This window comes from Haliotis rufescens, unplaced genomic scaffold, assembly GCF_023055435.1.
Source record: "Haliotis rufescens isolate VD_foot unplaced genomic scaffold, xgHalRufe1.0.p SCAF_7, whole genome shotgun sequence".
NCBI classification, from domain to species: Eukaryota; Metazoa; Mollusca; class Gastropoda; order Lepetellida; family Haliotidae; genus Haliotis; species Haliotis rufescens.
Genome location: NW_025964361.1, coordinates 9,565,028 through 9,577,264, shown reverse-complemented (window position 1 = coordinate 9,577,264; position 12,237 = coordinate 9,565,028). Strand labels below are relative to the sequence as shown.

Genomic DNA, 12,237 nt, shown 5'->3' with positions numbered 1-12,237 from the left:
ACATACACAGCATATACTCAGCATATACACTGCACATATTCAGCACATTCACAGCACATACACTGCACATACACAGCACATACACAACATATACACAGCATATACACTGCACATATTCAGCACATTCACAACACATACACAGCACATTCACTGCACATACACAACATATACACAGCATATACACTGCATATACACAGCACATTCACAACACATACACAGCACATACACAGCACAAACAGCATATAGACAGCACATTCACAGCACATACACTGCACATACACAGCATATACACAGCACATACACAGCACATTCACTGCACATACACAGCATATACACTGCATATACACAGCATATACACTGCACATACACAGCACATAGACAGCATATACACTGCACAAACACAGCACATACACAGCATATATACACTGCATATACACAGCACATACACAGCAAATACACAGCATATACACAGCACATACACAGCATATACACTGCACATACACAGCACACACAGCACATACACAGCACATACACACAGCACATACACAGCATATACACTGCACATACACAAACAGTAAACTACGGTTATAACGAACTCAAAGAGACCACTAATTTTAGTTCTTTATATCCATAGTTCTTCATAATCATTTCGACTGTCAGATATCTTGGATCAAGTCATGTGACCACATCATGTTACTCGATAAATAACGAAAGTGTGCACTGTACACTGTCCAATGCTTATTCATCATCACTTGCAAGGTGTGTCTGCCATCATGAGTTTATCAATACTGAATTTCTTCACTAGTCGTCGCATTTTATACACAAGTATATCCACTTCAAGGGCTATAGCCTAATCACTGTGTCACTATTGTTAATTGAGGACGTAACTGAATGACAAGGTGTCAGTACTTAAGAGTAAATCAGTTGCCTTCAATTCTTTATTTCCGCTTTGAACAGCCGCACATGGTCATAAGCTGATGTTTTGATAGGCAGATTGGTGACACGTGAGGAGCACAGCTCGGGGATCAACAGTTAAACTTAAACATTATCGTTGACAGAGTACACACGGGACCACAAAGTGGGTACGCTGTATCCGTTACTTCGTTATAAGCATGTTCGTCACATCCATCAATTTTCTATAACAAAATATATAGCAAACGGCCGAGACCAAACGAACAGTTCGTTATAAGAGTGTTTCTCATAAACGTAGTTTATTGTAATTATAATAAAACTTGGCATTTTTTAAAAACTGAGGGTCGGATCAGCTGTAAATTAAATATAAAAACCTGTCCAACCTTCTCTATCAACACAGCCATGCATATAACACAGCCTTACTACCAAGTCTCTGATCAATGTAGGTGAAAATAAACTTGTTTGAGTTACGCTAACTGTTGAGGTAAGCTGAAACTTAAACCACAAATCAATCTGAAACTTAAACCTCAAATCAATCTTAACTGTGAACTTCAAAGGCTCCTCCTGCACAATGCTAAATCAATAGATCATGACAGAAAAAAAAATATCAGATTTCAAACAATTCCATTAGGAATACGTTGTCATGTGAGAGTTATTGACTGTGAGCTTGACATACATGTTATGGCGCCGTTCATTGATTTATTGACTGCCAAGACTTCCCGAGTCCTGTGTAGATCCAGTCATACATAATACATCTGAGGTTACCAGGATGATCTACCAAGTTCCGGCGCTACCTGTCTCTAGTTGCTATGGCAATGGCAGCATGGCACTTGGTTATTACCTGTAGTCATGAGTACTGAATACTTATACACAGTTATAGGGAGCAATGACCTGGCTAGGCTCAACAAGAACCTTGTGTTGTGCATGCATCTATTGGCTGCACTGCTAGACTCCACAAGAACTTTGTGTTGTGCATGCATCTAATGGCTGCACTGCTAGATTCAACAAGAACCTTGTGTTGTGCATGTATCTAATGGCTGCACTGCTAGACTCCACAAGAACCTTGTGTTGTGCATGTATCTATTGGCTGCTCTGCTAGACTCCACAAGAACCTTGTGTTGTGCATGTATCTATTGGCTGCTCTGCTAGACTCCACAAGAACCTTGTGTTGCGCATGCATCTATTGGCTGCACTGCTAGACTCCACAAGAACCTTGTGTTGTGCATGTATCTATTGGCTGCACTGCTAGACTCCACAAGAACCTTGTGTTGTGCATGTATCTATTGGCTGCTCTGCTAGACTCCACAAGAACCTTCTGTTGTGCATGCATCTATTGGCTGCACTGCTAGATTCAACAAGAACCTTGTGTTGTGCATGCATCTATTGGCTGCACTGCTAGACACCACAAGAACCTTGTGTTGTGCATGCATCTATTGGCTGCACTGCTAGACTCCACAAGAACCTTGTGTTGTGCATGCATCTATTGGCTGCACTGCTAGACTCCACAAGAACCTTGTGTTGTGCATGTATCTATTGGCTGCACTGCTAGACTCCACAAGAACCTTGTGTTGGGCATGCATCTATTGGCTGCACTGCTAGACTCCACAAGAACCTTGTGTTGTGCATGTATCTAATGGCTGCACTGCTAGACTCCACAAGAACCTTGTGTTGTGCATGTATCTAATGGCTGCACTGCTAGACTCCACAAGAACCTTGTGTTGGGCATGTATCTATTGGCTGCACTGCTAGACTCCACAAGAACCTTGTGTTGGGCATGCATCTATTGGCTGCACTGCTAGAGTCCACAAGAACCTTGTGTTGGGCATGTATCTAATGGCTGCACTGCTAGACTCCACAAGAACCTTGTGTTGTGCATGTATCTAATGGCTGCACTGCTAGACTCCACAAGAACCTTGTGTTGGGCATGTATCTATTGGCTGCACTGCTAGACTCCACAAGAACCTTGTGTTGGGCATGCATCTATTGGCTGCACTGCTAGAGTCCACAAGAACCTTGTGTTGGGCATGTATCTAATGGCTGCACTGCTAGACTCCACAAGAACCTTGTGTTGTGCATGTATCTAATGGCTGCACTGCTAGACACCACAAGAACCTTGTGTTGTGCATGTATCTAATGGCTACACTGCTAGACTCCACAAGAACCTTGTGTTGTGCATGTATCTATTGGCTGCATTGCTAGACTCCACAAGAACCTTGTGTTGTGCATGTATCTAATGGCTGCACTGCTAGACTCCACAAGAACCTTGTGTTGGGCATGTATCTATTGGCTGCACTGCTAGACTCCACAAGAACCTTGTGTTGGGCATGCATCTATTGGCTGCACTGCTAGACTCCACAAGAACCTTGTGTTGGGCATGTATCTAATGGCTGCACTGCTAGACTCCACAAGAACCTTGTGTTGTGCATGTATCTAATGGCTGCCCTGCTAGACACCACAAGAACCTTGTGTTGTGCATGTATCTAATGGCTACACTGCTAGACTCCACAAGAACCTTGTGTTGGGCATGTATCTATTGGCTGCACTGCTAGACTCCACAAGAACCTTGTGTTGTGCATGTATCTAATGGCTGCACTGCTAGACTCCACAAGAACCTTGTGTTGGGCATGTATCTATTGGCTGCATTGCTAGACTCCACAAGAACCTTGTGTTGTGCATGTATCTAATGGCTGCACTGCTAGACTCCACAAGAACCTTGTGTTGGGCATGTATCTATTGGCTGCACTGCTAGACTCCACAAGAACCTTGTGTTGCGCATGCATCTATTGGCTGCACTGCTAGACTCCACAAGAACCTTGTGTTGGGCATGTATCTATTGGCTGCACTGCTAGACTCCACAAGAACCTTGTGTTGTGCATGTATCTAATGGCTGCACTGCTAGACTCCACAAGAACCTTGTGTTGGGCATGTATCTATTGGCTGCATTGCTAGACTCCACAAGAACCTTGTGTTGGGCATGTATCTATTGGCTGCACTGCTTGACTCCACAAGAACCTTGTGTTGTGCATGTATCTAATGGCTGCACTGCTAGACTCCACAAGAACCTTGTGTTGGGCATGTATCTATTGGCTGCATTGCTAGACTCCACAAGAACCTTGTGTTGGGCATGCATCTATTGGCTGCACTGCTAGACTCCACAAGAACCTTGTGTTGGGCATGTATCTATTGGCTGCACTGCTAGACTCCACAAGAACCTTGTGTTGTGCATGTATCTATTGGCTGCACTGCTAGACTCCACAAGAACCTTGTGTTGTGCAAGTATCTATTGGCTGCACTGCTAGACTCCACAGGAACCTTGTGTTGTGCATGTATCTATTGGCTGCACTGCTAGACTCCACAAGAACCTTGTGTTGTGCATGTATCTATTGGCTGCATTGCTAGACTCCACAAGAACCTTGTGTTGGGCATGCTTAAGTCTCCCTATCAACATCACATAGAAGCTGACATACCGTATACAAAATGATATAACAATCTTGCAACGGAATTTCACCAATGGCTAAAAGTATCTGAAAACATCTGGACCCAGATTGCATGACTTAACCAAAATTAATTCACAATTATTGATCTCTTAGGTCCCTAACCAACAAGACTTGAGGCACATACAGTGAGTGAGTGAGTGAGTGAGTTTGGTTTAACGCCGCTTTTAACAGTATTCCAGTTATATCGCAGCGTGTCAGCTTAATGTGGGAGGAAAGCCCCAAGTGATGCAGGTCTCAGACGTAAACCACTTCCGTGAAACCCACGAGCACGGGTATGGTGCTGACAAACCTCGAAACATAATCGGGGCGAACCGGAATTCGAACCCACAATCATAGGTTTCTGGCGTGCCCAAGGGACGCAACTCTGCACAGTGAATCGCGGCGCCTCAGACGACTGGGCCACCCGTGCCCCTGGAGGCACATACAACTACACTTTGTTCTGTGAAGTATTACTGAATCTGTTTCTCGTCTAACGCCACACTCAGCAATATTCCAGCTATATGACGGAGGCCTGTAAGTATCAAGTCCGCACCAGACAATCCATTAACTGATATTATGAGGAATGGTCCACACTGTTGGGATACGACATCTCGCAATCAACCAACTCACTGATTCTGACCGCCCGGTACAATAAGTTGTCTCTATCGACCAGCAAAGGTTCGGGAGCAATTCTAACCCGGAATCCCCTCTGGGGTGTTATATTACTGGCTTCTAGACCAAAAGGTAACCGGAAACATGTAGTTCATTTGGTATTCAATTAAAAAAATTAATGATCTTATTTGATTTTGTTTGATTTCTGAGCAATTAAAATTTGGCACTGATATTCTGAATGAAAGACTATTCAATCTCAATGGAATGAAGGGATTTATTTCCATTTTCTTTGATTTGAGGGAAGGTTTACAGAATGTATTAGCTGACAGTCAAGTACTTTGTTGAAATTACCAAGCTGTTTATAACACTATATGTTGATGTTGGGAATATCGATTTGAACCCCCCGATAAGGTCCTTTAATGCTAGTGTTCAGTGCATATTCATTGCAATGACCAAACATCAAGGGAAATATCTGTATCGAGATCTGATTATTTAACAACTTGCTTCAGTAGCATCTTTAGATAAGTGTCTGCTCCAGGTAAGGGGTGGTTGGGTAGCCTAGTGGTTAATGCATTCCAAAGACCCGGGTTCGATTCCCCACATGGGTACAATGTCTGAAGCCCATTTCTGGTATCCCCTGCCGTGATATTGCTTGAACATTGCTAAAGCGGCCTAAAACCATTCTCGCTTACTGCTCCAGGTAATTGAATGACATATCAGCGTCAACACTTAATTCCCTGACAGGCCAATCCTTAACCAAGCATTAAAGAAGCATTATGCTCAATGGTCTGTGGCCTATATCTAGTCTAGGTCAAGGTGAGGGGAAGTGGGGCTTAACGTCACGCTCAAGTTAACTGCTTTTGTATAGTGATGAGCATGCATGTGTGTGGCTGCTTGTACTATTCCCGATTCGACTTTGTAGTGCTGGCCACCGAGATGCCATGCCACATTTTAACATGGGTGCCCCATTCAGACACAGGATACTGACTCCAAGCCGACTAGTCCTTGTTTTATCACCCTTAATGCTGACTGCCAGGCAGGGTAACAACAAGAACCATTTTTCAATGTCTTTTGGTATGACATGGACAGGGATTCAAACACCGATCTTTTCCTCTCCAGGCAGACACTCTATCCACTAGATGTCTAGGTCTAGTTGTGGTGTTTGGTTGCAGTTTGAGACAGTCTCTCCATGTGATTGGAATAATAGTGAACTGCTACACTGACATGCACAATACATACATATTTAAATTATTGTCAGCAGAAACAATATAATCTTTTGTGACCACAATGCATTACTCTCTTTATCATTATGTCTTGTTCGTTAGTTTGTTCGTCTGTAAATAATCAAGTCTGGACCAGACAATTCAGTGATTGACATCATGAGCATCAATCTATACAATTGTGATACGATGACATGCATCAACCAAGTCAGCAAGCCTGACCACCCGGTCCCGTTATTCGCCTCTTATGACAAACATAGTCGCCTTTTACAGCAAGCATGGGTTGCTGAAGACCTATTCTTTACCTGAATCTTTACAGGTCAGACATACATATCATCAACACAGAAAGTCCCTAGAGTGACATCATGCTCGGTAGTTACAGGCCATTGTAGGAGACAAACACAGATAAGGATGAGAAGACTTACTGAGGATCATGCCGGCCCACCACATCCATTCCTTGAGGTAACCATACCCGCCCTGGCCTGCAACGCAACACAATACACGGTAACAACAGTAGCACGGTCAGTGGCCAATCTCATTAAAATCAGATCTTCATTTTCGCTACTGCTACACAAAGATCTGAGGACATCCCATTACGGGTCACGTCAGAACGACCTTTCGCGAATTTTGACCGACCAATGAAATGACTGACAAGAAATCAACATTGGCCAATCAGAAGGCAGCTTTCTCGAACTTTACAACACTAGTTTCAAACTGGCGACTACGCTTCGAAACATATTTTGTCGTATTCTCGGTTAAAAAAATTAAAATTGATAAGAAGAACATTCTGAAATGGCTTATAGATGGCATAGATTGTATGGATATAATCATAAAACCCCTAACTGTCGTTTGGAATACCCTGTGTTAAATATATCGTGGTTGCATGATTAGAAAACACATTCCGACTGTCACTTTCATGATCTGGTAAGCGACGCTCTGATTGGTTGTATGAAAGGTCATTCTGACGTGACCCCTAATGGGATGTCCTCAGATCTTTGTTTAGCGATAGCGAGAACTAAGATCTGATTTTAATGAGATTGTGTCAGTGGCAGACACTACAGCATGAAGGCAGGACATTTGACAAGTTCTGTTGTATCAAATCTGTTTCTGTTTCATGTTGTTTAACTCACTCAGCAATATTCCAGCTATATGATGGTGGTCTGTCAATAAACGAGTCTGGATTACTTGCTCTTGTGGACTGATACAAGTTCAGCACAGACATAAAGCTCACCTGCTCAGGTGGACTGATACAAGTTCAGTACAGACATAAAGCTCACCTGCTCTTGTGGACTGATACAAGTTCAGCACAGACAAAGCTCACCTGCTCTTGTGGACTGATACAAGCTCAGTACAGACAAAAAACTCACCTGCTCTTGTAGACTGATACCAGTTCAGTACAGACAAAGCTCACCTGCTCTTGTGGACTGATACAAGCTCAGTACAGACAAAAAACTCACCTGTTCTTGTGGACTGATACAAGTTCAGTACAGACATAAAGCTAACCTGCTCAGGTGGACTGATACAATTTCAGTACAGACAAAGCTCACCTGGTCAGGTGGACTGATACAAGTTCAGTACAGACAAAGCTCACCTGCTCGTGTGGACTGGTGTTTTGCGAGGCGGAGCAGGCCAAGTTTTTTGAAGATGAAGCTGCTGCCGATGAAGATGCTTGAGCTGATGGCGAGGGACAGGCCGATGTAGAAGTCCCGCATATCCTGCTGTTTCTGCTGATAATCACTCGTCATGTTGCCTGTTGTGTTAACTGTTGTGTTCAGATCAGGACTTAGTGTCGTGATGCCAAACGGTGGCATAGATTCCTCAAGTACCTTATAGACAAACATACTTCTGTTAACACGGATCCAGACAAAATACCAGTCTTATAAAAAAAGTTTAAAAAAAGACATCTGATGAATACTCTGAATGAGTGAATGTTGTTTTATGCCAGTCAGCAATATTACAGCTATATCATAGCAGCCTGTAACACAACTGAAACTGCACCAGGCCAACCAATGGTTGACAGCATGAGCTTCAATCCACAGTTGGGGTAAGAAGACACATAATGGAAATGTTCATACATTGTGACCGTTTGATCCTCAATTTAGTCAGTTCAGGACAAGGTTGGTTGGTTGGTTTGTTGTTTAACGCCGCACTCAGCAATATTCCAGCTATATGAGGGTGGTCTGTAAATAATCGAGTCTGGACCAGACAATCCAGTGATTGACATCATGAGCATCGATCCACGCAATTGGGATCGATGACATACTTCAACCAAGTCAGCGAGACTGTCCACCCGATCCCATTAGTCGCCTTTTACGGCAAGCATGGGTTGCTGAAGACCTATTCTACCCCGGATCTTCACGGGTATTGTTAACAATAATTATTGTACAAATTCATTAATGAATAAATGAATCAACAGAAATTCTGCTGAAAGGAATACATTCAGGTGAAACGAAAGTAAAAAGCACAGAAACAGAAAGTAGGAAACACCACCACTGATAATGTGCTGCCTATAATCACTACCAGCTATACAGGACAACTATATTCTTCACACTAAGTAGTTCCACACATTCATTCCGTTCATCATGTTCTTGAACACCAGGAAGTACGAAATGAGCAAAACGGGAGCATCTTGACAAATTACCAGTTTTAGAGTGAATGAGTGAGTATGGCTTTACGCTGCTTTTAGCAATATTCCAGCAATATCACTGCTGGGGACACCAGAAATGGGCTTCACACATTGTACCCATGTATCGAACCCGGGTCTTCGGCATGACGAGCGAAGTGCTTTAACCACTAGGCTACCCGACCGCCCCACTAGTTTTAGATCACAGGACACTTTTACAGCATGTGCTCTCAGATTTGAGAGTGTTAGTGAGTTTAGTTAGGAAAGAAAGATAAGGTATCTTTCTCCCCACTTGAAACAGCAGCTTATAAACTAATGCCAAACTTTGAAACACTGTCACACGAGCTATATGGCATGTTAATATGACAGACAATGAAGGATTATTTGAGTCAGTATAAATGTTAGGGAACTGATTATGGAAACCGAAGCTGAGTTTTCAATCCTTCAAAGCAAATCCAACTATCTACATGCCCATGAAGACATAGTTCACGGATGGATTTCACACTCATTCTCTTCATGTGGCTTTTACGTACAGATAATGGTTCTTTTATCACTTGCTTGATAAAGGAGTTAAATATTGACTCAAATGTTGCAATCTTTATCGGTCGGTCTTCATTGATAGTACAGCATGTAAATACCACTCCAAGATATCATTTGTTGTTGTTGTTTGTTTGTTGTTTAACACCGCACTCAGCAATATTCCAGGTTTGTGACGGTGGTAAATAATCAAGTTGGAAGCAGACAATCCAGTGATTGACATCATGAGCATCAATCCAATCATTTGGAATACATTGACATGCATCAACCAAGTCAACGAGCCTGACCACCCGATCCCGTTAGTTGCCTCTTACTACAAGCATAGTCGCCTGTTACGGCAAGAATGGGTTGCTGAAGACCTATTCTACCCCGGATCTTCACAGGTCCCAAGATACGAACAAGTCAACGAATCAAGATGAATTTTTCACTCTTTGTCTTAAATACCATGGTACCTATCTCTCCCAAGTAAATCAGCTTAAAGAACTGCTCATGTTCAAATATTAGCAAAGCTTCCTAAATATCTCTAAAATCAGTCTTTTCGAAACACTTTTGTAGCCTCAAATCTTCATGGATGTTGCCGTACGTCATTAACATACAACACTGCAACAGAGTTAAGTCCATATTCAAACTGATAATTTTCATCATGACTTCTAAAGCAAATTATCATTCCTTAAATAACACAGATCAAGTGGGCCAAAAAGGGCCCTTGTTATACCACATCCTCTCAATTCAAACCAACAGCACTTGTCAGAGGTTTCAAAAGTTCAAATCTCGGACGACTGTTGACAACACTAAAACCAACAACCAGCCATGTTTATTCTGTCAAATATTTCAAAATGGATGAATAATGGAAACAATATTATTACTCATGTCACCATGCCGATTACCACATTTTTTTTGAAATTTTAAAAGACAAAAAAAGGATATTCTGTTTTATATCAAGTGAAGTATTCACACAATGTGAAAAGAGGAGATTAGTTTCAAGCTTCTAACATGCCTAATCCCACATCTTACACTCTTTAGTAACCGTTGTTGTTATGTTTTGAATAGTTTTGATGGTTGCAGACGTCACTTAAGTTACCGTATTCGACGTAATAAGCGCCCAGGGCACTCTCAAAATTAGAAACAGGGGGCTCTTATTAGAATATTATTTTTGTGAAAAAAAACAGATTTGAAAGATAAATTTCGTGGTTTATGCTGACAGACTGAAATGTTTATATACGATGGATATATTTTTTCAGAATTTAATTGCCCATAAATTAAGGGTGCATATAACACACGAGTGCGTATAATAAGTCTTGTGTACATTGATCAATCGGAAGGGGTGCTAATTGGGATTGTTCACTAGCCAATATATGAGCAATTATCGCTGTGGGGGCTTATTACGTCAATTACGGTAATAACTGTAATAGCGTCAACACAACATAGGAAACATAGTGTCAGTTTTGACAAATATCAACTGTCAAAGAGCTGCGATAAATCTGGTGACACTTCATACAGCAATACATCATTACGATGATATGTTGACAAGAACAATTAATTTCTAACGACATTGATGGATTGTCATCCCAAATCTGAACATATTTTTCAATTTGGTTATGATATATACGACTCAATTGAAGTTAAAAAACACCCAATTCTGTCATGTCAATATAGTTCATATATCGTGATAGATTAACTATAGTCTCATGAAAGAATCATATATCGCCAAATAATCAGGTTTTCTTCTCTCAAACTTCTTTTGAGTTGTAATAATCAAGTATGGAAGAATATCCCATCACAAACTGATAAAATCACGATTTTGTTTTGTTTGTTGTTCAACACTGCATTCAGCAATATTCCAGCTACATGATGGTGGTGTGTAAATAATAAATAAAGAGGCATTATGCTCAATGGTCTGTGGCCTATTTCCAGCCAAGAGGTGAGGTGAAACGGAGTAAATAATCAAACCTGGACCAGACAATCCAGAGGTTGATATTATGAGCATCGACCCATGCAACTGGGATCAATGACATGCATCAACCAAGTTAGTGAGCCTGACCACCCAATCCTGTTAGTCGCCTCTCACGACATGGGTTGAAGACTTATTCTACCCCAGATCTTCACGGGTAGGAAGAAATGCACAGGACTGGATGAATTGTCCTAATGCAGTGTTCTTCTTGCAATGCACCTATGTGGGAATCTAACCAGGCTTACAGCATGACAAGTGATTGATTTAACCCTAGCATGCTCTAAAAGTCTGTACATTCATATGCAGATGGGTTGCTGCGATCAACAGCATGAAGAGTTATTGTGACACATGCCGACAAATTTATAACTATGATGTTTTTGTGTGCTGTCAAGCATGACAATTACTTTCATACATCTGTGTACTCCGACTGCTTGGTATATGAGCTGTAGTCGTCTGTCGGTATATGGGCTAGTCAGTCTGTGGGTACCCTTGCAATATTCCTATGTATAATAGATAAGAACCTTTGAGTGTAACTGTATGTGTGTGTTTCTTTGTGGAAGTGTTTCTGTTTAAATGTTCGTACAAATCTTCAAGCAAAATGTTTACTGCCAAATATTTGTACAGTATAACCGACATCTTGTTTTTAATTTTAATGATTATCATGTTAAAAAAACTTTTTCTCCTGTACCACCATGGGTGCTTCTTTTTTTTGAGAAATAAATGATGAGGTACATCGCACAGTCAATCTGTGGGTAAATGGGATATAGTCAATCTGTGGGTATAAGGGATGTAGTCAATCTGTGGGTATATGGGATATAGTCAATCTGTGGGTATATGGGATGTAGTCAATCTGTGGGTATAAGGGATGTAGTCAATCTGTGGGTATATGGGATATAGTCAATCTGT

The 12,237-nt window shown here is 41.6% G+C and overlaps 1 protein-coding gene across 12 annotated transcripts in view; it reads right to left on the bottom strand.

The window, feature by feature from the left end:
• LOC124128338 (magnesium transporter NIPA2-like) overlaps positions 1–12,237 on the bottom strand; it is a 50,081-nt gene that overhangs the window by 9,118 nt on the left and 28,726 nt on the right. For all 12 annotated transcript variants that reach the window (XM_048387437.1, XM_048387443.1, XM_048387435.1 and 9 more), the window contains 2 exons: positions 7,812–8,046; positions 6,646–6,702 (listed from right to left, as the gene is read on the bottom strand). In XM_048387437.1, coding sequence (XP_048243394.1) covers positions 6,646–6,702; positions 7,812–8,046 — 292 coding nt within the window. The remainder of the gene's footprint in view (positions 1–6,645; positions 6,703–7,811; positions 8,047–12,237) is intronic.